The sequence below is a fragment of the Lupinus angustifolius genome, chromosome LG17 (assembly GCF_001865875.1).
Source record: "Lupinus angustifolius cultivar Tanjil chromosome LG17, LupAngTanjil_v1.0, whole genome shotgun sequence".
Classification (NCBI taxonomy): Eukaryota; Viridiplantae; Streptophyta; class Magnoliopsida; order Fabales; family Fabaceae; genus Lupinus; species Lupinus angustifolius.
This window is the reverse complement of record NC_032025.1, coordinates 3,540,953-3,565,664: the sequence shown is the minus strand read 5'-3', so window position 1 is coordinate 3,565,664 and position 24,712 is coordinate 3,540,953. Positions and strand designations below refer to the sequence as shown.

General features: G+C 32.5%; 4 protein-coding genes across 6 annotated transcripts; 3 read left to right on the top strand and 1 right to left on the bottom strand.

The window, feature by feature from the left end:
* Window positions 781-6,460, top strand: LOC109332018 (WAT1-related protein At4g19185-like). Its single transcript, XM_019566858.1, has 8 exons — window positions 781-1,108; window positions 1,997-2,059; window positions 2,162-2,278; window positions 2,469-2,754; window positions 4,575-4,730; window positions 5,452-5,603; window positions 5,971-6,184; window positions 6,262-6,460. The coding sequence occupies exons 1-7, from the start codon at window positions 909-911 to the stop codon at window positions 6,170-6,172; spliced, it is 1,176 nt and encodes a 391-aa protein (XP_019422403.1). The 5' UTR covers window positions 781-908; the 3' UTR covers window positions 6,173-6,184; window positions 6,262-6,460.
* On the top strand, window positions 8,343-10,483 carry LOC109330793 (WAT1-related protein At4g19185-like). The gene is made up of 6 exons (XM_019565071.1): window positions 8,343-8,571; window positions 8,915-8,977; window positions 9,080-9,196; window positions 9,309-9,576; window positions 9,792-9,947; window positions 10,292-10,483. Exons 1-6 carry the CDS (start codon window positions 8,351-8,353, stop codon window positions 10,481-10,483), a joined length of 1,017 nt encoding a protein of 338 aa, XP_019420616.1. The 5' UTR covers window positions 8,343-8,350.
* On the top strand, window positions 12,156-15,725 carry LOC109331937 (probable apyrase 7). 3 transcript variants are annotated; one of them, XM_019566746.1, is made up of 4 exons: window positions 12,156-14,270; window positions 14,935-15,266; window positions 15,476-15,484; window positions 15,579-15,725. In XM_019566746.1, exons 1-2 carry the CDS (start codon window positions 12,413-12,415, stop codon window positions 15,243-15,245), a joined length of 2,169 nt encoding a protein of 722 aa, XP_019422291.1. In that variant the 5' UTR covers window positions 12,156-12,412; the 3' UTR covers window positions 15,246-15,266; window positions 15,476-15,484; window positions 15,579-15,725. The 3 variants fall into 3 exon arrangements, with proteins under 3 accessions (XP_019422291.1, XP_019422289.1, XP_019422290.1); XM_019566744.1 differs by lacking the exon at window positions 15,476-15,484 and having other exon boundaries at window positions 15,577-15,725; XM_019566745.1 differs by lacking the exon at window positions 15,476-15,484 and having other exon boundaries at window positions 15,569-15,725.
* Window positions 17,619-19,093, bottom strand: LOC109330610 (pentatricopeptide repeat-containing protein At1g31790). The gene has a single exon (XM_019564858.1). It carries the CDS (start codon window positions 19,007-19,009, stop codon window positions 17,726-17,728), a length of 1,284 nt encoding a protein of 427 aa, XP_019420403.1. The 5' UTR covers window positions 19,010-19,093; the 3' UTR covers window positions 17,619-17,725.

The following is a 24,712-nucleotide window of genomic DNA, read 5'->3' as shown; positions in this document are numbered from 1 at the left end:
TTTTGTTTTTCTTGGTTACTATTAGTTTAAGACATAGTTTAGAATATAATTTACAACCACAAATTAAAAAGCCACACCCCTACAACCTAGATCTATACCCTCCCAGCTTTAATTTAATTTCTAAGAGATTAAAAATTACGCATTTATTCTTTAAATGTATTTCATTCAAACCTAAATATACAATTTCTATATCTATATGATCAGTAATAAATCACTACACTATAAAAATAATTATTTATTGTTGCATGATTCTTTTATAGGCATCTTTGTCAAACAAATAATATTTAGTAGTTATGTTCAAAATTCTAAACAATACTTTTTCTTTAACAATTATACATTTACTAGAATAGAATAGCAAAAAAATATTGTTTCCAAAATTTGAATGATTTTTATAGTTTAGAGAATAAGAACTGAGTGAGTTTTTGAGTGAGTTTTTTATAAGGTGATTTTATGAACAAATTTATTATACTGAAAAGACATATTTATTTTTCCAAATTTCATTAAATAAAAAATATACACACTTACTGAAATTTTATACACTATTATTATATCATTTAAATTTAATAATTATTAAATTTTAAAAAAAATATACATGAATAATAGATAATATAATTACCCTAATAATAAATAGATATTATATTATTTTTTGTTATGCACAATTCAATTGTTGATCTACAAATTTAATAAAAGAATCAAAATGAAATTGTGGCTAACAAATCATCTTTTCAGTTGTTTTTTTGTCAATTTATTGATATTTGCCTTTCAAATAAAGCATTAGATTTGGTGTTCCATCACTCTCCCATCACTATTTCAACGAACAAACCATTTTTTCAAACCACCCCATTTCCCCTCTCTCTCTCTCTGATTTTGTGGGTTTGATTCTAGAAAGCAACACAGTGTGGATTGTAATGGCAACAGTTTCTGGATCAGTAGGGGGTGAAGTATGGAAAGCCCATTTGGCCATGGCACTGGTGCAACTCTTCAATGGTGGCTACCATGTTATTACCAAAGTAGCCCTTAATGTTGGGATTAACCAATTAGTCTTCTGTGTCTTCAGGGATCTCCTTGCCCTTTCTATCCTCGCTCCCCTTGCTTATTTCCGTGAAAAGTATGCTTCTTTTTCCACTCCTTTCAATTCAATCATCACTATTCAGTTTTTTTGGATAATGCTCTTGTTTGCATGTTTATGTGAGTCAAGTGCAGCTATAGTTTTATTTTCTATGCCCTTAACCTTAATCCAGCATATTCGCCTAATACGTGGTTCTTTTTGGTACGGGTATGTGGTATGTTACCCTGTCAAATAACGGTACTCTAGGGGTATATTCAGTAGGGTTAGGGTTTATATAGCTCTCTACACAGTCGTTTTGTTTCATCATAAGAAAATACTCATTGATAAAGTTCTTTCTTGTTTGTTGAAATTCATTCATGTAAGTGAGTTAAAGAGAATCAGTTCATAAAAGAACCACGAATTGGTCATACCAATTCGCGGTTCTCTACCAAAATGAGAGAATTGTGTTTCAATGATCAGCGGTGTATCATGTGATTAGTTGTGTTATACTACTGTTTCTATGACCTAGATTATATTGACCATTGAGTTTGGGTTGTAGGGTAATCCTAATTGTTTGTAGGAAAGTATGCAGTACACTTATTATTTATGGTTATTGATATCTGGAGTTTTCTTCCTGCTAATTACAGCTCATTCACTATTCCACTAATTTCATATAGCTTGTACTTTCTTACATTAGTTTGAGATATTCAATTTTCATTGAAAATCTGGTTCTGGAAATGTTAGCGCTTGATTGTCACCATTGGTTCGAGACCTACAGTATCATGATATATGAGGATGAATGCACATTTTGATTGTTGGCTGCATAAATTAAACTTGCTTTGTGCATTTAACTGTGCTACACATTCAAAATTTTGAATTTAAGTTTCAACTTGCAACTTTTTTGTGTCTTATGATATGGGTATCTTAATCATACTGTGTTGACTGTAGACGGACACGACCACCCATTACTAAAAGCCTCTTGATGTCATTCTTCTTTCTTGGATTATCTGGGTATGTTCTTGATAATATTCACTCATTTTTTATTTCTATTATATTAATGATTCAGTGTTTTATTAATGCATATGGTATTTTTGCTTCTTGATTCATGATTAGGATATTTGGCAACCAGCTTTTGTTTCTTATTGGTTTAAGCTACACTAATCCAACTTATGCTTCCGCTATACAGCCAGCCATTCCAGTCTTTACATTTGTGTTGGCCGTAATGATGGGGTCAGTTTCACTCTAATCATTATCAATTTCTTCTAGCATGTTATATCTTATATATTACTAATTATTAGTTTTTCTGAAACACAAACAAAATGCATACTCTTGTTTGTACTACAGAAATTTTCATAAATGAACTTATGCCGATGCACCAGGACATACAGTAATGTGTAGCTTAATAAACTTATTTGTGCAGTACAGAAAGAGTGAACTTTCTCAGATATGAAGGTTGGGCAAAGGTTGGAGGTACTCTTATCTGTGTTTCCGGTGCCATATTGATGGTTTTGTATCGTGGTCCAGCTTTGATAGGATATACAGAAATCGACCATGCATCACTAAGTGAAATAAGTGCCAGAGGTCAGCCAGAGCCTACTGGATGGTTAATCGGTGGTTTAGAGGATCTTGGACTAGACCATTTTCATATTGGGGTTCTGTGCTTAATAGGGAACTGCATGTGCATGGCTACTTTTCTAGCCATTCAGGTGTGTATCTTTTGTTCAATACATTAAAGGACTCTTGTCTGTTCTGTTTAGTATTGCAATGAGGAAAACGTAGTGATCAGCGCTACCTTTTGCTTCTATTACCTGTTTACTAAGTCCTAGCTTCTAGGTGTTCTACATGTAGGAGGCTTTGATGACCCTAATAGGTTCTTACTTATCAATAATTGTCCTTCTCACATAAATCTGAATGACAGGGATGTTGTGATGCTCTGTCATATCTCGATACTCCAAGTTCTTTTCAAGTCTCTGTATGATTAACATAAAAGAGTGTGGACTTTGGATAGTTATAGTTCCTTCAATTGTAAACACTTCTTTCATGTCTTAGTTTGTTCTACAAACAAGGTTCTCATCCCATAGCTATTTTCTTTTAGAATATTAAGGTTCTCTATATTTGCTTGGCATGTGGCTCTCCTTAAAATTGATATTAATTATCTGTTGCCAGTTTGGGGGCATATCAAAGTTTGTTCCTCTATTTTTTTTAAGCTTTCTGCAGAATTATAAAACACGATTGCTTGTTCTTTACAATCTCTTTGTTTTTTTTGGAAATTGGCGATTTAGTGAGCACTGGATTCCCCCATAATCTGTTGTTTTTTTAGGAGTTGTCTACTGTTTTCTTATTTTATGAATATGAAAAAAAAATGTGAAATTCTTTGGAATTGTGCTTAATTTGCACTTCGCAGTACTATAGAGTCTCTGGATGAAATCAAGGATTAATTCTCCCCTCTTTACTTACTTTATGACAATGTTTTTTCATAAGGTTTGGTGTACTGGTGGTGTATTACCATGAAAGTGTTCTCTAAACTTTTAAGGAGATTGGAATCTGTATTACACTGTATTACCTATGCCCTTTTGTTTTCCTATATTTTTTAGAAGAGTAAGGTGCAGTCATGTTTCGTATCGGAAATATTCATAGCTAATCGCCTGTTTGTTATATGAAGATTTTATTTTATACATAAGTTTTGTGACTATAGGGTGAAAGTGCAAGTACTTTTTATTGATTGCTGGCCCATTCTCCTAGTTGGCTCGAAAAGGAAGTAGAAACAGGGAGAAAATGTGACTTATTTGAAAAGTCTTCAGTTTATTTTTCCAAAGATCATAATAGAGCATCCAGCAGTTAAGCCTAGGATGTGGCTGGTAGGTGGTTTTGTAGGTTTCAAATCCTTGGGTGGTTGGTGTATCTTCTAGTATGACTTGAATGTTTTGATTTGACCTACCAAGCTTTATGTTACTAGTTGGAGTTGGCTACATGCATCAATTATCATCATTGGGCTATATCAAAAACATTTTTTTAATAGTAGAACCGTTTCGAAAAGATCTCTCTTAATGGTTCCTCTTTAAGTTTTCATAGGTCATCTTCCTCCCCTTTTAATTGGATTATTGTTCATTTGATGCACTTATCTCGTAGGAGCCTCTGTTGATTTTCTTCTAACATGACCAAACCACCTCTAGCTAGTTGGAAGTGAAGAGGAGAGGTTAAATGATGACAAGTAATGGAGAAGTTACAAAGAAACCTTGCTTTTTTCCTCATTTTCCCTACTTCCCCGTCCAAACAGATTCTTAAGTCTTAATATAGTCACACACTTTGATATGGGAAGACCTCCCAATGCTATCATACTTATTACATCGAATGAGTTATTGTCAGAAGGATCACTCTTAACAGTAGGTTATTGCAAATCTATTTATTGGTAAAACTAGTTGTACTTATTCATCAGCTTTTGTGAAGTGTGAACCTGTTTATTGTGATCTTAGGTTATTTTATTTTAAAAATTGGTGTTTAACTTTTTGATGTTAATTATTTTCAGACACCAGTGTTAAAGAAGTATCCCTCAAACCTCTCTGTTACAGCATATTCATACTTCTTTGGAACTGTACTGATGGTGGCAGTGTCGCTATTCATGACTCATGAGTCAACCAACTGGTGTTTGACGTCATCAGAAATACTTGCTGTTATTTATGCTGTGAGTCACTACAATTTTAAATCAATATCTCATCAACCCTCACTAGTCGTTACTGTTCATTTTGGTCCATCTTACTTTGACTTGTCTTTTAAATCAGATGTCAATTATTGAGAGTTTGGTAAAAGAAAGCATTTTCTCTGAATAAAGTGGGAGTCAATTTGTGGTTACTAAGATGAATAGCATAAGAATATGTTTGGGTTATATAAAACCAAATCTTCGTGTTGAATCTGGTGACTGTAGTTCTGTTTTTCTAATGAGTTTTTTAGACATTGTCATGATCCGAAGTTGGTTTTTCTTTTTTAATCTGCAAAATCACTAAACAAGTTTCTGTAGAGCACGTACACCCATAAGACATGTTTACTTCTAGCAGTTTCAGAATAAAATGGTGTTTTGTTAGTATGGTTCAACGGTTTGTTTCGGTCTGGTGAAGTGACTGTTAAATGGAGGGCAAAAATTATTTGCAGTCCAGGACAGAAGTCATAGAAGAAATCAGTACAACAACATAAGCCTTTCCCCATGTCATTGAAATTTGTATTTAGGTAACTTTCTCTAAGGTGGTGAAGAAAGGAATGAAAGCTACCGGGTACAGTAAAACATTGAGGATATATTTATTATGATGAAAAGATTGCGAGTATTCATATTTTTCGATAGATTTATCTTGTAATAGATTATTTTTGTGGATTCTTCACATGTAGATTTTGACAAACATTTTCCTTTTCAGGGAACCATTGCATCTGCCCTTAACTATGGACTCATTACATGGTGCAACAAGATCTTGGGGCCAACTTTGGTTGCCCTTTATAATCCACTTCAACCTGGGTTTTCAACCCTCTTGTCCCTAATTTTCCTTGGAAGTCCAATTTACTTGGGAAGGTATAGCTCCTTATTTCCTGTTATTTACGCATTATTTTCTAACTTGACAAGGTGGTTACAAAACCTACTCACCATCTACTAGGAGTTAGATATACCAAAAATTTACAACAACAACCAAGCCTTTATCTCACCAGGTAGGGTCGGCTACGTAGTATATACCAAAAATTTAGAGGCAAGAAAAACTATACACGCATACTTTTTTCCAAAGCAAATTTAATAGTTAGGACTTGATAAATGGCAAATATCTACTTGAACTTGATGAAATTCACCCTCTTTCTATAGGATCCTGAGGAGGCATTCTAAAATCATTTTATTCTAAAGTTTCTTATTATTATTCTTGTTTTTTATGCATGTGAAAATACAACAGCATCATAGGGGGATCTTTTATCATAGCTGGTCTATACACAGTTACTTGGGCATCTAGTAGAGAAAGAAATGCAAATGCTGGTGTTATTCCTCATCATGTGTCATGGGTATCTGAATCACTTATTCATGAAAAGAATGCATACCAGAAAGGTCACATTTTTTCAGGGACCTCCAGCATGGTATCCCCAAAGTCATTGGATTAAACAAATTAATTATACTATGCCTTGTAAACAATTCTATATCTTAGTTCAAAACTAGAACTTATAGTTGAAATTTTTTGTCCCTTGATTCCTATCAAATTTGATGATTTTCATTGCTGTGGTAAAAAAGTTACAATCTCCCCTTATCATCTTTTGTAATTTGAGATTTTGGAAGAGAACTTGAACTAACTTGCTTCCTGTTCATACTGTGTTTGGTTGTGCTAAATTTGCATGAACAGCACCTTTTTTTTTTCGAAATAATATTAAGCCTAAAATAAAAGGAAAATGCTATTGAGTAGTATTGGTTAAGAAAAGGGTGAGGAAAGAGATAGTGAAAATGACATAAGGAGAGAAGTAAATAAATTTAATTCTGTGATACTTAACAACACATTGAACAATGAAAATAAAATATTTAACCTTTTCGGTTATATGTCATTACTTTACTTGAAAAAAGTATAAAACAATTTGCTAAAAACCCATTTGTCAATATCACAAAACAGGTTCATCTTTTTTGCTAAGATGCATGCCCTGCTCTATAATAAGCAAACCCTTAACAAATTTATGTAACTTCATATGTTTGACAAAACTTGTTTTTAGGTAAATAATTGTTTTTTCTTCAAAAAACTGTTTTTCTATTATAAGACATTTTAAATATAAAATAAGTCAATCCTAATATATACTAGATTATTAAACTTTATATAGCAAGTAGTTTGATTTTTTATGGAAAAATAAAAAAAAAATAGTATTTGGATTTTAATTCAAGCATGTGTTATAATATTTCACTAAATTAAATGTAACTACTATTCAAAATCATGTGTTGATTAACATTTTGATAACCATTCCTAAGTTTTTGCACAATATTCAACCAACCACTTAGGTTGTGGTGGAAAAGTTTATAAGAAATGTTAAAGGGGGGATTTATAATAATATTAGTATCTTAACTTATTAATAATTAGTTCTCTAATACTATTTTTTCTTTTATATTCTTTAAACCATCCCCATGCAAAACACAAATCATCGTCTTCCTTCACCTCCCATCACTAAAAGACATGCTATTCTGTTATTATATCCATTGTAGAATAAAGTTTTCTTTTCACTAAAGCACCTGCTACATAATATATAATAATGAAGTGCTAATAATACTATGTTGTCTTTTTTTCTCTTCTCCACAACAACCACTCCACATTGTTTAATGTAAGTTGTTATTTGTAATTATCTTTTTTGGTCCTCATTTGTGTTGTTTTGCATTAAGCGCAACCATAATTATTAATCCAGCTTTTTTCTTTCCAATCAAAAGCTGAAGCATGGAGGAAGAAGAAATGTATACATGAAAATGCAAGGCTATTAAATGATGGTCTAAACAAACTAGTTATTTAGGGGGAAGGAACAACACATGATAAAAGGGCCAAGCTTATAAGTGGAAAAAATGTGAGTAGATTTTTTTACATTATGATTATATTCAATATTGTCATTATATTCACCCTTAAATATAAGTAATATAAATAATTAATAGAGGATAAATATTATAATACTCTTGGAATAAAATAAGAAAAAAACTCATATCATGAGAGTTCATCTTCTATCGCATATTTTTGTTACTCAATGTGTCATGGGTTGTAGTTGGTTGAAATAAATGTTTAACTTAAAAATTTAATTATTAAGTATTTTTCTAACTAATCATGGGCACATGGAATGACACAATATTGTAGAACAGAAGACGTGGTCCCACATATGTATATATATATATATATATTATTAAATCATTAAAAGATACATGCACATGACTATCATGTGATCAATAACTAACGTTTAATTGTGACCATTCAGGATTGGTGATAAGGCTCAAATATATTGGTCTTATAATTTCTGTATGAGAACTATTCTCACTTGAGTCACTCCCTCCATACATATATATATATATATATATATACTTGTCTTTAGTAGAGTTGAATATCCTTGTATAATTTTATGACTGATGATGTTGCATGGTGATTATATCAAGCACTAATAACAAGCGACAAGGCCCACATGATAGAATGATTGAAGTTGACCAACCCAGAAAATTTACCAAAATCAACCGCCCATGAACCTTCCAAACCAACCACCACAATTTTTACCTTCCACTTTCTCTGTCACTGTCTGTGTTGGAATCCCAGAGAGACAAAAATCTGGTGGATTGTAATGGAAGCAACAGGTTCAGGAACAGTAGCAGTATCAGTTAGAGATGGTGGTGATACATGGAAGGCACATATAGCCATGGTACTAGTGCAACTATTCTATGGAAGCTACCATGTTATTACCAAAGTAGCCCTTAATGTTGGTATATATCAACTTCTCTTTTGTGTCTATAGGGATATCATTGCACTTTCAATTCTTGCTCCCTTAGCTTTTTTTCATGAGAGGTATGCTCCTTTTTTCAACCATTACCATTTGTCCTTATGTTATTTGTACAATATATTTATGTAGATCACATTTTGGACAACAATTCATATTTACAACTGCTAATGGTTTTTGCATGTTAATCCTAATTGTACAAACTACAAAGTATTAAGATATACACTCACTTTTAATGGTTTCCTAAGATTTCTTCATGGAGCATACTTGATAAGGCTGCATATATCTATTATATATCTACTATCCTCATGCCTTATGAAATAGGAGTCTCGTGCATTGGACAGTCCTTTACGATATTCTTTACTTTATTTCAAATGTACAAGTACTCTAATCAAACCATTTTTTATGTAGACGGATACAACTGCCCATTACTAAGGACCTTCTGATTTCATTCTTCTTGCTTGGATTGATTGGGTAAAGTTCTTTAAGAATTACTTATTTCATGTTTCCATTATATATGAATGATAATGTTTTATTGATGCATATGGTAATTTTTCCTTCTTAATCCTTCATCAGGATATTTGGGAACCAGCTTTTGTTTATCATTGGTTTAAGCTATACTAATCCAACCTATGCTTCTACCATACAGTCAGCACTTCCTGTATTTACATTTCTATTTGCAGTAATGATGTGGTAAGTTTTACTTCATCAATTTTTACTTGTGTTTTTATCAACCATACAGACAAAAATGCACATTCTTATTTCTAGTATAGAAATATATACATTAATAAGCTTGTTCTTGCAGTACAGAAAGAGTGAACTTGCACAGATATGAAGGTTGGGTAAAGGTTGGAGGAACTCTTATCTGTGTTTCTGGTGCCATATTTATGGTTTTGTATCATGGTCCAGCTTTGATAGGATACACAGAAAGTGTCCCTGTAACACAGAGTGAAATAAGTGCCAGAGGTTGGTTTATCAGTGGTTTAGAGAATCTTAGATTAGACCATTTTCATCTTGGGGTTATTTGCTTCATAGGGAACTGCATATGCATGGCTGCTTATATAGCCATTATGGTATGCATCATTTTTTGTTAAATAAATAAAATGACAGTTGATTAAACCCTAAAAAATCATATATAATGACACTTATATCCCTTTTTATAGTGAGAAGACAGATTCATCCTTAAAACTAAAAGAAAAAAACATTCTATTCTCAGGTAATGGAGAGGAGTCTGACTCGGTTAGTGCCCACTTCTTAACTCTAAATTGTTGCCATGAATTAATTTCAGGCACCAGTATTAAGAAAGTATCCTGCCAACATATCTGCCACAGCTTATTCATACTTCTTTGGAGCTGTAGTAATGGTGATAGTGTCCTTATTCACGGTTAATGAGTTAAAAGAATGGATTTTGACACCATCAAAAGTACTTGCAGTTCTTTATTCTGTGAGTCACTACAATTTGAAATGAATTTCTATGCTTATGAACCCTCATTTATTGTTCCCAATCATTGGTTCCATTTTACTTAATGGAAGTATTTGAGTTTGCTTCTAAACTTGCCACTTGTTCATTGTTTCCTATGTTTCACTCTACACATCAGAAGTCAATATTGTGAACTTGTGATGGTCATACTTTGTAGATCAAGGTGCTCCAGGTTTTGGATACTGTTATTATGGAAGTTGAGGAATGTGGAAGAAATTATTGTTCTTGCATGGGGGAACTATTATTTTGGTTTTATATTGTACACTTAGACATTTAGACTCTGATAAATATTTTCCTGGTTTGTTCAGGGTATTATTGCATCTGCTGTTAATTATGGACTCATTACATGGTGCAACAGGATCTTGGGACCAGCTTTGGTTTCTCTTTATATGCCACTTCAACATGGATTTTCATCCCTCTTGTCTCAAATTTTCCTTGGAAACCCAATTTACTTGGGAAGGTACAACTACTATTTCCAGTTGATGACTTGGAACAAATAGATTTGTTGTACCAGATCATGTCTCATATGTTGTCTCGATTCAATGAAAACATATCATTATCATTAATCCAAGATAACATATGGGATAAGATATGAGATAGTAGATCTCGGATAGTAAATCTCTATTATGTGGCTTGATACATTATAGCTTGACCAAGTAACTACAAACCTATTCACCAACTTTGCTAAGTTGTACTAAAAAATTCAATCTATCATTCCATTTTTCAAAACAATTTTACTAATTAGGACTCAATAAATTTTCTTATAGCATGCAGAGATGGCATTGTGAATATTTTATTCTAAATTTCTTATGGTTCTTATTTATTATTTTGTCCTTGACAACAGTATCATTGGGTGATTCAGCATATCCACAAACTCATTGGATTAAGTAATTTAACCATGGAATGCCTTAGTAAAAATTGGTTACTGTTATCATTTCTATAGGTAAATTCTGTATTTGATGTTGTGGCACTGTCCACATTGTTATTATAATCTAAATTTTGAAATGCAATGTTATATAATGTTCATACCAACTTTGATGTGTGATTTTATATCTTAGTTGAAAAACATGTATGAATTTTGAAATGCAATTTGGGGTCGCCTGACCAATTCCTATTTAAACCAATTCTTCAAGCAAAGAATACATTATGACTGGTTAAGTACCATGATGTTTAAAAATCTCATCTTAATTTTGTGGAAGATTTAAGAAGTTACTAAGTCTTACAAGATTAATTGTGATAAGTTTTGAAGCTTCGAGGACTTAACAAGTGATGTAAATCTTTTAGCACCAAGATTGTAATGTTTTTCTACCCCAAAGATATTCTAATGCTTTTTTAGTGAAAATAATCCAAATGTAAATAAAACTACATGAGTGATAAATGATATGTTTGTAATGTAAAATATAATATAGATAATGAAATTAACTTTATCAATACAGTTTAAATTTTTATAGATAATTAGTATATTATTCACAATTAATTTTATTAACTTATATTTAATAGTAAATGAATAGACAATAACAATAGCAATTAAAAATGAAAAAGTGAATAATACAACTCTTTAAAAAACACTTATCCATTAACTTTTTGGCTATTTTACTTAACTAAAATAAAATAATAAGATTAATACTTTGAGTTATAGTGAAATTTCACAAATTATTCATCATTTTTTTGAATTTACATAAATTCCTCTAGTTTATATACTTACATTGTACTAACTATTACTGTAAGATAGATAAGTGTAATTTTTTAAACAAAAAATATTAATAAATATAATTAAGTTAAACAAAATATGATATTTTGTAAAGATAAATCTTAAATAATATAAAAGTCAATTTATCTTTTATTATTTTTAGTTCGTTATAATACAGTGTGATTTAAATACATCCTAAGGATGATTTGTGTATTTATAAAAAAATGAATAATTTATATAATAATTACACTAAAGTTCAAGATATCATTATAATTTACCCAAATAATAATAATAATAATAATAATAATAATAATAATAATAATAATAATAATAATAATAATAATAATAATAATAATAATAATAATAATAATAATAATAATAATAATAATAATAATAATAATAATAATAATAATAATAATAATAATAATAATAATAATAATAATAATGTAATAAGCCATTGTGTTTGGCCCATAAATCTCAAGAACTTGAGCAGCAACAACAATGGCAAAAGAGAAAAGGATGGTCATTTTTGCAGTCTCTAACTGAAGATGATGACATATCTCTCAATTCACTACATTTCTCTCTTCAAACCAAACCATAGCTAACACCACACCCATTTCATCACCCTAACAACAACTTCATCACGTTCACAACTACCACACTTTCTTCAACCACCACATAACACTCCTATTTCTCTCTAATCCCAACCAATTTGGCACTCTCTCCAACCCATAAAGCAATGATCTTTGGAAAAATCGCCAGAGCCATATCCAACAACAACCTACGAGTTTCTTCTTCTCTTCAGGATCTCTCCTCGTACCGCAACCTCGACCTTGAACATGCCCATGATGTCACAATTGATCCTGTCGCTGTTCCCACCTATTTGAAGCAACCCCTTTATGCCCCTGCCCCTAAAGGTTCAATCTTTTCTTCGCGCAGAAACTGGGTCAGGCTGATTAAGCATGCATTATGTCTCACACTTTTTATTTTTCTAGTCTACGTGATTTTCATGCTTGTTTCTTCTTTTTGGAATCAAGGGTCTGGTAAGTACTTTGTTGTACTTGATTGTGGTAGCACTGGGACTAGAGTTTATGTTTATCATGCTTTTATTGAACATAAGAAATATAGTACTCTTCCAATAGTTGTGAAATCATTGAATGATGGTGTAAAAAAGAAATCTAGTTCTCTGAGGGGGCGTGCTTATAATAGAATTGAAACTGAACCTGGACTTGATAAGTTAGTGCACAATGTGTCTGGATTGAAAGGTGCATTGAAACCATTGATTAGATGGGCAGAGAGGCAAATTCCAACGCATGCTCATAGGAGCACTGCTGCGTTCCTTTACGCTACCGCTGGTTTACGGAGGCTTCCCGGAAGTGACTCTAAATGGCTTCTGGATAATGCCTGGTCTGTGTTAAAGGATTCTCCTTTTGTATGCCAAAAGGATTGGGTTAGGATTATATCTGGTACTGAGGAAGCTTATTTTGGATGGATATCACTTAATTATTATAGTGGCATCTTAGGGGTTAGGCCTAGGAAGGCAACTTATGGAGCACTTGACTTAGGTGGCTCGTCATTGCAGGTTACGTTTGAGAGTGATCAACAGCTGAATAATGAGACTAGCTTGTATGTTAGGATTGGATCAGTGAATCATCATCTCACAGCGTATTTGCTGTCTGGTTATGGGCTCAATGAGGCATTTGATAAATCTGTGGTACATCTTTTTAAGAAAGAATTTCGATCCACCAATATATCTAATAAAAAGGTAGTGCTCAAACATCCTTGCTTGCAGTCTGGGTACAAGAACCAATACATGTGCTCTCGTTGTTCTTCCAATAACAAAGAAGGTGGAAGTCGTGTTATTAATGGGAAAATGTTGGGCAATAAAGGGGAATCAGGAACTCCGGTGGTGCTTTTTGGTGCTCCAAATTGGCAAGAATGTAGTGCGCTCGCAAAAGTTGCTGTCAATTTGTCTGAATGGTCCGATTTCAGTCGAGGACTTGATTGTCAGGTGCAACCTTGTGCTTTGCGTGATAATCTCCCTCGTCCTTATGGCCACTTTTTTGTGATTTCTGGATTTTATGTGGTGTATCGTTTTTTCAGCTTGACTTCTGAAGCCACACTCGATGATGTATTGGAAAAGGGTAGGGGTTTCTGCGAAAAAAGATGGAATGTTGCAAAGAAAAGTGTTCCTCCTCAGCCCTTTATTGAGCAGTACTGCTTTAGGGCCCCATACATTGCCTCACTGCTGAGAGAGGGTTTGCACATTAGTGATAACCAAATAACTATTGGTTCTGGAAGTATCACTTGGACTCTTGGGGTTGCCTTGTTGGAAGCTGGAAAGGCATATTCCACTCCATTTGGGCTTCACAGTTTTGAATTGTTTCGGATGAAGATAAATCCACTTATTCTTATTCCCATTTTGCTGCTTTCTATTATTCTCCTTCTTTGTGCTTTATCATGTGTTGGCAATTGGATGCCAAGCTTTTTCCGGAGGCAATATCTTCCCATTTTCAGGCATAAAAATGTTTCCAGTGCTTCTGGTCTTAATATCCCATCTCCTTTTGAGTTCCAAAGATGTAGTCCAATCAACTCTGGTGAGCTATTTGAACAAACTATGATTTCTGATTACCATATAACTCCAAACAAATGAACTATATACTTCAAAGCTTTTCCAAATTCCAAGAGACCTGCCAATTGGCCTTACTTTGTTACTATTAGCTTTTCTGGTGTAGTATAATGGGCTAACATCCAATTCTATCCTGGCAAAAAAATTCTAATTTACCTCATTTATATTGTGCACCCATCATGTATCAATGCTCGGATTTCTCACAAACATGGATCATGAACTCCTTTTTTGAGTACTCTGTACATGCTTTCAGTTTTTTCATGTAAATTATAACTGATTTTTTCCTTTGGAATGGTTTATGCCAGTGTTTTAAATTGCGGTTGCGGTTACTGTTATTGCGGCCGTTGTGATGCGGATTGCGGTTGTTGCGGTGTGAATTACTTTGAGTAAAAACATATTTTTGACATCGACGCGGTCTGATGCAGCCCGATGCGGTTGCGTTGCGGCCCGTTGCGGTCGCATCACTATGAATCGGTATCACACTACAATTGTGGTGTGATGCGGTTGCGGCAGTCACCACAACTGCAATATTGCGGCCGCATCACGTGATGCGATCCGCAATTTGATACACTGGTTTATGCATTTTGTATATGATATACGATAATGTTCCTTTAACATTTCTGGCACTGCAGGAGATGGAAGAACAAAGATGCCACATAGCCTAACAGATGCTTGTTCCCGAGGAAGCCCATTAGGCCTGGGGCATGGTGTCAGTGATAATGGTAGTGGCATACAGCTTATGGAGTCTTCCTTATACCCATCAGCTAGTAGTGTCTCGTATAGTTATTCCTCAAACAATTTAGGGCAGATGCAGTTTGACAATAGTAATTTGGGCTCATTTTGGTCCCCCCACAGAAGTCAGATGCGTCTTCAGAGTAGGAGATCACAATCTCCAGAAGACCTGAATTCGTTGGAGGCAGAAGCACACATGGTGAAGCTTTAGAGCATCATCTTCTGTAAACGGGTATCATTATTACACTAACATGTCCTCTAAAACTACTTTTTAGAAGAACATTTTTTCCTTTAGGTTATGCTTTCCAAATTTCAAATAGGAACTCTTTTTGTAACAGAGAATCGACTATAGGTAACTAATAGTAAAGCAAATGCATATTCTTTTTGCTGAATGATCTTTATGTATTTAATAGTAAAGTCATTGTACTGTGATCAGTAAAGATGCTCCAAGTTTGTAATATTCTCTCAATCTTCATTTTTCACAGTACAAGTTGTTAAAGATTTTTCACAGTACAAGTTTGTAATATTTCTTAGCATTTCAGAGGTTTTTGTCATGGAGATTACTAGAGCTAAAGAGGCCAGACAGATTGATTGATTCCAATGAATCTGCTTCTCCTGGAACTCACTTTTAAACTACTGGCTTCCTCCACAAGTTCTATAGTGCACAAACAAGCATTCCACACCACTCTTCTATGTTCTGTCAATAAATATGATTGTTCTGTCAATAAATATGATTTATGATAAAATCAATGTTCTGTCAATAAATATGATTTATGATAAAATATTATGATGTCGTTCGATTCATATAACTGACTTCACCTAGTAGGATAAAGACTTGATTGTTGTACGTAAGTTTTCCTTCTTGAGAGCCACGAGTTCCATATAGGATGGGCAAAACATAGGCAGCAACTGTGTCTGAACAGGACATGTATAAAAATTCTGGTAACATAGCAGCATAATAAGCATATTTTGAATTAGGACACGGGAATATAGCTTGAATTTAGTACTCCAGCTTTTATTGCTGTTAATAAGAATATCAGTTCTGAATAATAATATAGTGATTACATGATAATGCCATTACATGAAACTCACTAAATTGGTAGCTGATTAGTTACAGATTCACTACGAATATCGTGAGTATAGTGCTTTCTACCAGAATCACTTTTTCATAATACTAGAGTACACTTTTGTATACCAATAAAGTGTTAGTCTAGTGGTGTAAGGTTATACTGGATCCCTAAGGTTGAAAGCTCAATTCTTGGGAGCGACATTTGCTAGGAGAGGTAGTTACGAAACCCCAAAAGGGATTAGTCACGAAATCCCGAAAGGGATTAGTCACGAAAGTTACAAAACCTTGAAAGGGATAGTTTCTTACCCAAAAAGTTGGAGGAATATCCTAGGTAATACCACCAAAAAAAGAGCAGACTTTTGTGTTGTTTTGAATCATCAATTGGTACACTACTTAAAAGTCGGAGTATGTTTTTTTTACATTCGATCAAGAAGTTGGAAGCACAACTTAACTGCTTGCACAAACTTGAATGAAGAAAGTCGATGTAGCGCCTTATGCCTATACAGATCTCCATTAGCCTTATTGCAAAAGCAATTCTGATAAAAAAAATTGAATCACTTATGCATTATACTTGCGGAGGTAAAAGTTGGCCAACTTCTTGAGTATACTTCAGAACCTGCAAATTCTCATGGTTTTGCATCAAACTCAGAAAGCTCTGATTTTCAAATAAAACCTTACTTCGGGACTGATCAAAAAATTAAAGAAAAAAGATGCCCATAACAAGAAAATTGAAATTGGGGTAGATATGTTACATAGTGGATTCGCACTTTCCACAACAAAAGAGTGAGTTGAGATGGGGTTTGAGTAGGGCTAGAAACAAGCTCGACTTAATTGAATTAGGATCATGCTTGATAAGGATTTGTCACTCATCTCATATTCAAAATGGGTTATGCTTCTGGGCTGAATTCGGCTCAATTAAAGTTCGTAAATTATTTGTTTCGACTTGTCAACTCGAATGATTATTTATTTAATAAATATATAAGATAAAATATTTTCAACATGGGATATATATTCGATTCAACTCATGAACTGAACAAGTTGAACTGTATTTGGTTCAACTTATTTATTTAACGAATTTAACTTTAACTCAAGTAACTCGTTTAGTTTATAAACCAAGCTTATCAGACTATTACTATTAGGTTTGAGGATGAATGTAGTTTAAGAGATTGAGGTGAAAACTTTGTAATATGTTTTAAAAACTCTTACTGGACCAAGGTTCATAAGCCTATGTCAGGAGTTATCCCCCTTGTACCATTTTTTTGGTCGGTGACTGTCCTATCCTAGGATTATTAGGGCATGCATCAAGACTCAACAAGCGCTTACATGATATACTTACAATTACCCACAAATAATGGATATTACAGAATTTGAACTCTGACATACTTAGTTACAATAACCCAACGAAAACGGATGTGGTAGGATTGGAACTCTTACGGACTTAGTTAACTTGTTTCATCCTTACTAGTAGTGTGCCAAACACCCTTGTCTGAATCATATGTTTGAAACAAAAGGAAATATGTCAAAAGTTTCAGGATAGTTTTTAATTCAAGCAAGTTGTAAAAGAGTATCCATTCAACATTTTTACATTGTCTATGTACAATATTTCTCAGTTGATTCATTTTTCAGAAGGTAATACTGCCACAAGCAATTCTCAGTTTGTTGAGCAAGGATTCTTGGGGCTGTATTCCAGCTTCCTTCATCTGGTACAGAAACTTAACAGCTTCAATATGCAAACCATTATATATGTAACCCATAAGCATGGCATTCCAACAATCATCATTTCCTTCATCCTGTGCCATCTCAAACACCTTTTCGGCATCGTTCAGCAACCCACTTCTTCCATACATGGCTATCAAACTACAATGCACATAGTTATCCTCTACTAGCCCAAGTTTGATGGCATCAGCATGGACCTGCTCACCGCAGCGTCCATGATCTTGCATCTTTCCACATGCCTTAAGAACACTAGAAAAGGTAAAGGTGTCCTTCTTTATCCCTTCCCTTCCCATCTCTTTGAAGTCCCAAAGAACTTCAGAGAACTGCTTTTCCTTGCAACCACTCACAATTTTTTCCGTCCAAGTCATGGTATTATGCCGTGACACTTGATTAAATACAAGGTTCGCATCCTCTATACATCTGAATCTCCCATAAAATTTGATCAAGGAGGTACTAATAACCGTATCATCACAATTTCCCAACTTCAACAACCATCCATGAACTTGCAATCCTAGTGCGAAATTCACACTGCAAGCACACGCCTTTAGTAGACAATCCCATATCCATGGAGGAAAATCCGTCACACCCAAATCTTCTATCATGCTAATAAACACACTTGTCGCCTCTTCATAATCAACATGATCAAAATAAGCAACAAACAAGGTTGCCCAAGTGTTGAAATCCCTCACAGTCATTTTATCGAACAGGTGGCGAGCATTGTCCAAAAGACCACATGAAACAAACATGATTAGAATCCGATTGAGCAATGGCAAAGTGGGTTTACAGCCACTATATGTGATGTGGTTGAGCAACTCAATTGCAGTTCGTGGGTCCTTAGAAACAGTGCACTCTTTAATCAAAGAAATGTAAGTGTCAATGGGTATGGGAAATGAAAGAGCATCAAGTAAGTGCAAGATGTCTAACGTTGTAGCCTCTTTTATCTCCTTTTTAATGCTGTTATTGCGAGGAGTGATTTTAGGAGGAATGGGAGAAGGGTTATAAGGGAATTTGGGTAAAATAGAAGGGTTGTTGTGTATAGGGTTGCGGAGGGGTAGTTGAAGGTGGAGATGGTGGTGGTTGGGAGAAGAAGTAATGGAAGTGGTGGTGACGGTGTTCTTTAGATCAAAGGTGTCATCAAAGAATCGATGGCGGGTGGGTGGTGTTGGCGGCGGAGCAACGATGAGTTCCATTGTCGGAGTCTCAGAGTCAGATAACCTACGACCTAGGATTCTGCTACGCTCAACATGTTTGATTCGGGTATATGAACAAATGAGTACTTAATTATTAAGGGATTCTATACCCAATCTATAATATCCACCCAATCAATATTAGACTCAATATTAAGTCTCAAACCATGTCAAATCCTGTCTTGGATTGATAAAATTGTGTAATATCCATGCAATATAAACTAAATATTTATACGCAGTTATTATATTATTTATCTTTAATTTGTATTACTTTTTTTATAACTCAATATATTATCAAAAACTCTTATACAATGAATCTATATATTTTTTTTTATCTTAATAAAAAATATAATATATTAATTAAAAATTTAAACATTTATTGTTTTTTTGTGTTTGTATCAACGTTATTAGTAGGATACAAGTCCTTATTATGTATACATAGGTTCACAATTGCACTTTGAATTCTAAAAATGGCACTTTGTTTCTACAACCAATAATCATATAGGACGACCATGAACTTTGATAAATTGCAATGAGATTGATCAATAAACAAAAAGTATTTAACATATATATTAATAGTGTAAGTGTTTTTACACTGTTACTAAATTATTAATATTTTAATTATTATTGACTCTCAAATAAAAATAATATAAATAAATTGATAGATAATATTCTAAAAGTGTAAGAAATTTATATTGATAATGGATAGATTTTAAACCGAACAAAAAATATTAGTCAAGGCAATATTAAAATATTTGTCGAGAATTCCCAACCTTCAACCACTCCTATCTAGTTAATCATTTTAGCTTAACATTTAAGTTGCCGAGAATTCCCAACTTTCCCATATCTTACTTTCTTTTAAGCGCTTATTGCTATTTTGTTGACGGGCTGGGATCCTCTCCAGTACTGGAGGATTCAGTACTGGAATGTGAGGCCCAGATTTAATTTTATTATTTATAATATTTTTTGTTAAAAAATATTTTGAAATCTACACCATTTAAATTTTTTTAAAATCACATGTCATAATCCTATATGGTACTGGACGCTCTAGTAATGGAGATGATCCATTTTCTTTGTTGACTCGGTTGGAGAGTTAAAAATATGTACATGTGTATTTGTTTGACACCTTAATCAATTATCAAGTCCTACGTTTGACGTCATAATTCATAGGTGTGGGGCTGTGTTATTTGTGAACAAAATTATTAGATAAGTTATATTAAAACATGAAACTTTTGGGCATTAATTATTTCTATATATTTGAGTAAGAGTATAACTACTAATAATTTATCATAATTAATGACACCCCTCCCGCATGCTCATGATTTCTTTTCACCTATCGTTTAACAAGATTCTATAATAACGCAGTTGAATGTAGTTTGTTAAATATGAATTATGTTGTAGTATCTATATTCATATTCCTATATTTTTAGATTCCAAAAGTATGGTTCCTCGTCATCCATGTTCATATTTCTATTGCTATTTTTAATCAATTATATTTGTCTAAGGTCTTAGAATTTCAAGACACATGCATTTCCTCATCTTTCTCATGCTTGTCTTAATTAGCAATTGAAACTCTTCTACCCCGCACTACTCTGGTTGTTGTGTAGGGTAACTCATAATAAAGATTGCCTTTCACCAAACTTCTTAATTTTTTTTAATTGCACAATGTACTATATACTGATATACTACAAAATGGGCATGAAAATTCAGTGGTCATTCTCGTGAACCTTATAACTATACATTAATTAAACACGTTGTTACATTATCCCTTAGCAATCTCTAGAAGAAACTCTTGTTTGTCTTAACATCCAACAGGCAATTTAATAACTGTTACAACTTTGTCTATATCTATCAACATTTTTTTGATACTACCAATGTTATTCTTTCACCTTTTTGGATAAGAAATTAATCAATTTTAGAGTTTATGACTACTCCTTCCAACAAGTGTTGCACATAAGAATCAAACTCTCAACATTGAGGTCCAATAGAGTCTTATACCATTAGAACAATGTCAAATACAATTTTAACTTGCTTATTCTGAATGGGTCAATTTTAATTTTCTTATTCATTTACCTACCTAAAACAATTAGTCAATTATTACGTAAGCGTCTTTTAGCATGTGATCTAAAGATACCCATAGGCAGTAAGTAACAACATAAAAGAAAAGTTCATCACTTTTGTAATTAAAAAATAAAAGCGTAACGAAAGGCCGTCCTATTGCAAAATTATCAATTAAGCTGTTTTTACGATTATGAACAATTTGTTTGCAATATTTCTCAATAAACGTGTGTTTTGCGGTGTTTTTGTACATTTAATTTTTATACCTTTTTTAGTTTCGGAATAAAAAAAAGACATTAGGTTGAAATACATGTTTTAAATTTTACATTTAAATAGTAATATAAAAGTAGCATGATTTTTATGACTTAATGCTATCTTGCTATGTTGTGAAGGAGAAAGTTGATATATGAAGCAATTGATATTGCTGATTCTTTATAGTTTGCCCGAGAAAATGAAGTTATGTAACATTTAGATTGTGTGAATAACATTTAAAACACATTGGTCCAAATTCAATAAATTTGTCAATATACTTTATGAATGGGAGTGTTCCCAAAAACGAAAGGAAATGTAATTCTAGCAACGATTTCTGACTTTTTAGCCTTCAAAATAGGAATACACATATATTAGAACTATATATTATTAACTTCGTCAAAAGACAAAATTGCATTCTAATAATTAAGGAAACATTCCAATTTAAAGGTTTCAAAATCAAATTTCATTAATAAAAAATGAGAAGAATTTTCCATAGCAAATGAAATGAACAACTCACGTTAATAAGGTTTTAGTAAAGTGAATGGTTGAATTTTGAATTAATAATACAACTATTTAAGTTTTGACTTCTCAACTTAAATAAAGTCTACACAGTTACACCAATCTCTCTCAAGGTTTTGTTGAAAAGACAAGTTGCCTTTTTCTAAAAATATGACACTTGTCTTCCTATAGAATGTTCTGTTATAAAAAAACATATTCTCATGTCATTAATCAATTAAACTTCATAAAATAATATAAAAATATTAATTTTTATTTTTTATAATTAAATTAAACTTTCTAATTAGGTTGGGATATGTGATCCTTATCCCTCCTCATAACCCATTAAATCTAATATGTTTTATATGCACAAAAATAAAAAAGACTATGTAGAAACATAGCAAAATATACCATTAAAAAACATAGTAACAGTTGAAATGTCATGAATACTAGAGTAAAATTCTCAGGGCAGAAAATGTTGTCATTCCACAAGGATGATGCTCCTGTTCACAAACACCAGTTGTCTTTATTGACTTTAGTTCCACTCTTGTCACTCCAACACTTCAATTTTGTGTTCCTTACACTCACCCACCATCATACCCACATCTTAAATTCCAAGGTTGTTGGTTCTTGCAGGATGGAACTCCCTCACACACTAATAAATGAGCCATGCATTAGTGATTCAGTGTCATATATATGCAACATGGACCACATTCTCTTCAATCCTAACTTCTACTGATTTGAGTTCTATATTGCATTCCCATAATGTTATTGTGATTAGGTGTAGGTATGGGATTATATAATTAAGGCTAATGTAATAATGGGATAAAGATCATTTGTCTCCAACAATATCTCATTACTTGTCTTAAACCAATCACATATTGTCATATAAATAAATAAAAAAATTTAAAAATAAAAAGTAACATTCTGATTAACTCAGACAGAGACTGAGACACTGTTGAAGATATGTGATATATGCCTCAATGTTATGTGGCATAATAGAGAGCCCAAATAGGACATTATATTGGTGGGACTTGGGTTAAAGGGTTTGGTTGGTATAGGTGAGTTAAGGGTTAAGCCCTGGTTATTTTGGGTAAGATAAATTAACCTTTTCTGTTGCATGGGATGAGTGAAACATTCACTCAAAATTGGACGGAGTGTAATTTCATTATCCTCATATTTGATGCGTCGATTGAGTTTGTACATTACAAAGATCATAACTACAATTTCCAATACAAAATTTAGGTTAACATTATTACCTGATGAATTTAAATTGTCTAAAATATTATTTTCATAATTTATCTTATTTTTAGGTCTTAAATTCGTCTTTTAAAAAATGTATCAATTTAATCATATATATTTTACATGTTTAGCAACTTTGCCCTTTCATCATAATAGTTTTAGATTTTCATTTTAGTCTATCAAACTATCACTGTAGATTCATTTTTAATCGTCGAAGTCTTTGTTTTTAATTAGAATTTAGATAAGTATGATAAATATGAAGAAGTGACGAAGACGAACAAAAACAAAGATAAGGGAGGAAATAAGAAATAGAAAAAAGTTGTCAACAATATTCATTTTTTTTTGTGTATCACCCAATTTTTGATGATAGGACAGAAATCAAATCACGGCATGAATTTAATATTATGATAAAAACTAATGACAACTAGAACAGGTGAAATCAAGAAATGCTTAAAAAAAATAAAGATTAAAATAACATTTTTTAAATGATTAAACTAAAATCTGAAAACAAGATGATAAATAATATTTTAACTAATTTAAATCTCATGATGTAGGGTAGGGGTATATCTTATGTCTTAAATTTTACTCTATGTGCATTTTTTCATTGGTAAAAAATGCAAAGTTGATATATATTTAAGAATATAATATTATGCATCGACAATATAAAGATTTATACATAACTAATATATCTGTATATATCATTTTCTCTATATTTCATTCATATTTTACTTTTTTTTTTTACAAATAAAAAACAAGAGATACATAATAAAATGATATAAAGTTTGGAACTCGCAGGACCCACATGCCCTTGTGATTGGTAAATGAAAAGTGGGTGAATGAAGCACCAAAATACCATTCTTTGGGCGGCCTCTTCCCGCCAGAGGCACAGAGACAAAGTTAACACATAGGTTGTGGGCCTGTTCAATTATGTATTCATTATTTCTACCTTTTATCAAACTCATTATTTATAACTTTACACCTAAATATTAAAATCTACTGCAATATTATGAACAACACACATCTTATCATATCCATTAAAATATTGGTATAGTAATATATTTGTTGAAAGAATGATTTACTAATAAATGTTATATATTTACAAATATAAATATTATTATTTATAATGTATAACTAGTAAAATGATTGAATGATTAATCAAACTACAATTAACAATTTTGATCAATTTAATTGCTTATCTGAAATGACTATTATATTGTATAAATATGGAGACTAATTTTAGAGTTTAACAGACCAATAGTCCAATATGATACAATATTCATAACATTTAACAGTGTTCCATCCTTAAATAAGCATGATCCTTATTCAACAAAAGTTAGGAGGCATGGACATGATCATAATAATGTTATTTTAATGCAAAGCCAATATTTTTAAAAAGTAATAATATAGTAATATACTGCATATTTTGTTACACCTTCATAGAAGCAAAGAATCAAGGGTTATTTTCAAATGATTAATTTTAATATATAAGTATGTCTATCACTCTACATTTGACAAATTAGTTAAAAGTTATATAATGTTTGCATTACTTAGTTATCACCAATAGTTGCATAGTAGTAATTGACATTCTCAGGCCAATTATAATTATGTAGTACGATGATTATTGTTGATCTGCATCTATTAAATAAACTATGTCAATTT

Excerpts from the sequence above, each read along its gene's own strand:
- LOC109332018 (XM_019566858.1), top strand. The coding sequence starts at position 909 with ATGGCAACAGTTTCTGGATCAGTAGGGGGTGAAGTATGGAAAGCCCAT. Across the intron at positions 1,109-1,996 it reads CTTGCTTATTTCCGTGAAAA|ACGGACACGACCACCCATTA; the intron begins GTATGCTTCTTT and ends TGTTGACTGTAG. Across the intron at positions 2,060-2,161 it reads TTCTTTCTTGGATTATCTGG|GATATTTGGCAACCAGCTTT; the intron begins GTATGTTCTTGA and ends ATTCATGATTAG.
- LOC109330793 (XM_019565071.1), top strand. The coding sequence starts at position 8,351 with ATGGAAGCAACAGGTTCAGGAACAGTAGCAGTATCAGTTAGAGATGGT. Across the intron at positions 9,197-9,308 it reads CTATTTGCAGTAATGATGTG|TACAGAAAGAGTGAACTTGC; the intron begins GTAAGTTTTACT and ends TTGTTCTTGCAG. Across the intron at positions 9,948-10,291 it reads TACTTGCAGTTCTTTATTCT|GGTATTATTGCATCTGCTGT; the intron begins GTGAGTCACTAC and ends TGGTTTGTTCAG.
- LOC109331937 (XM_019566744.1), top strand. The coding sequence starts at position 12,413 with ATGATCTTTGGAAAAATCGCCAGAGCCATATCCAACAACAACCTACGA. Across the intron at positions 14,271-14,934 it reads ATGTAGTCCAATCAACTCTG|GAGATGGAAGAACAAAGATG; the intron begins GTGAGCTATTTG and ends CTGGCACTGCAG.
- LOC109330610 (XM_019564858.1), bottom strand. The coding sequence starts at position 19,009 with ATGGAACTCATCGTTGCTCCGCCGCCAACACCACCCACCCGCCATCGA.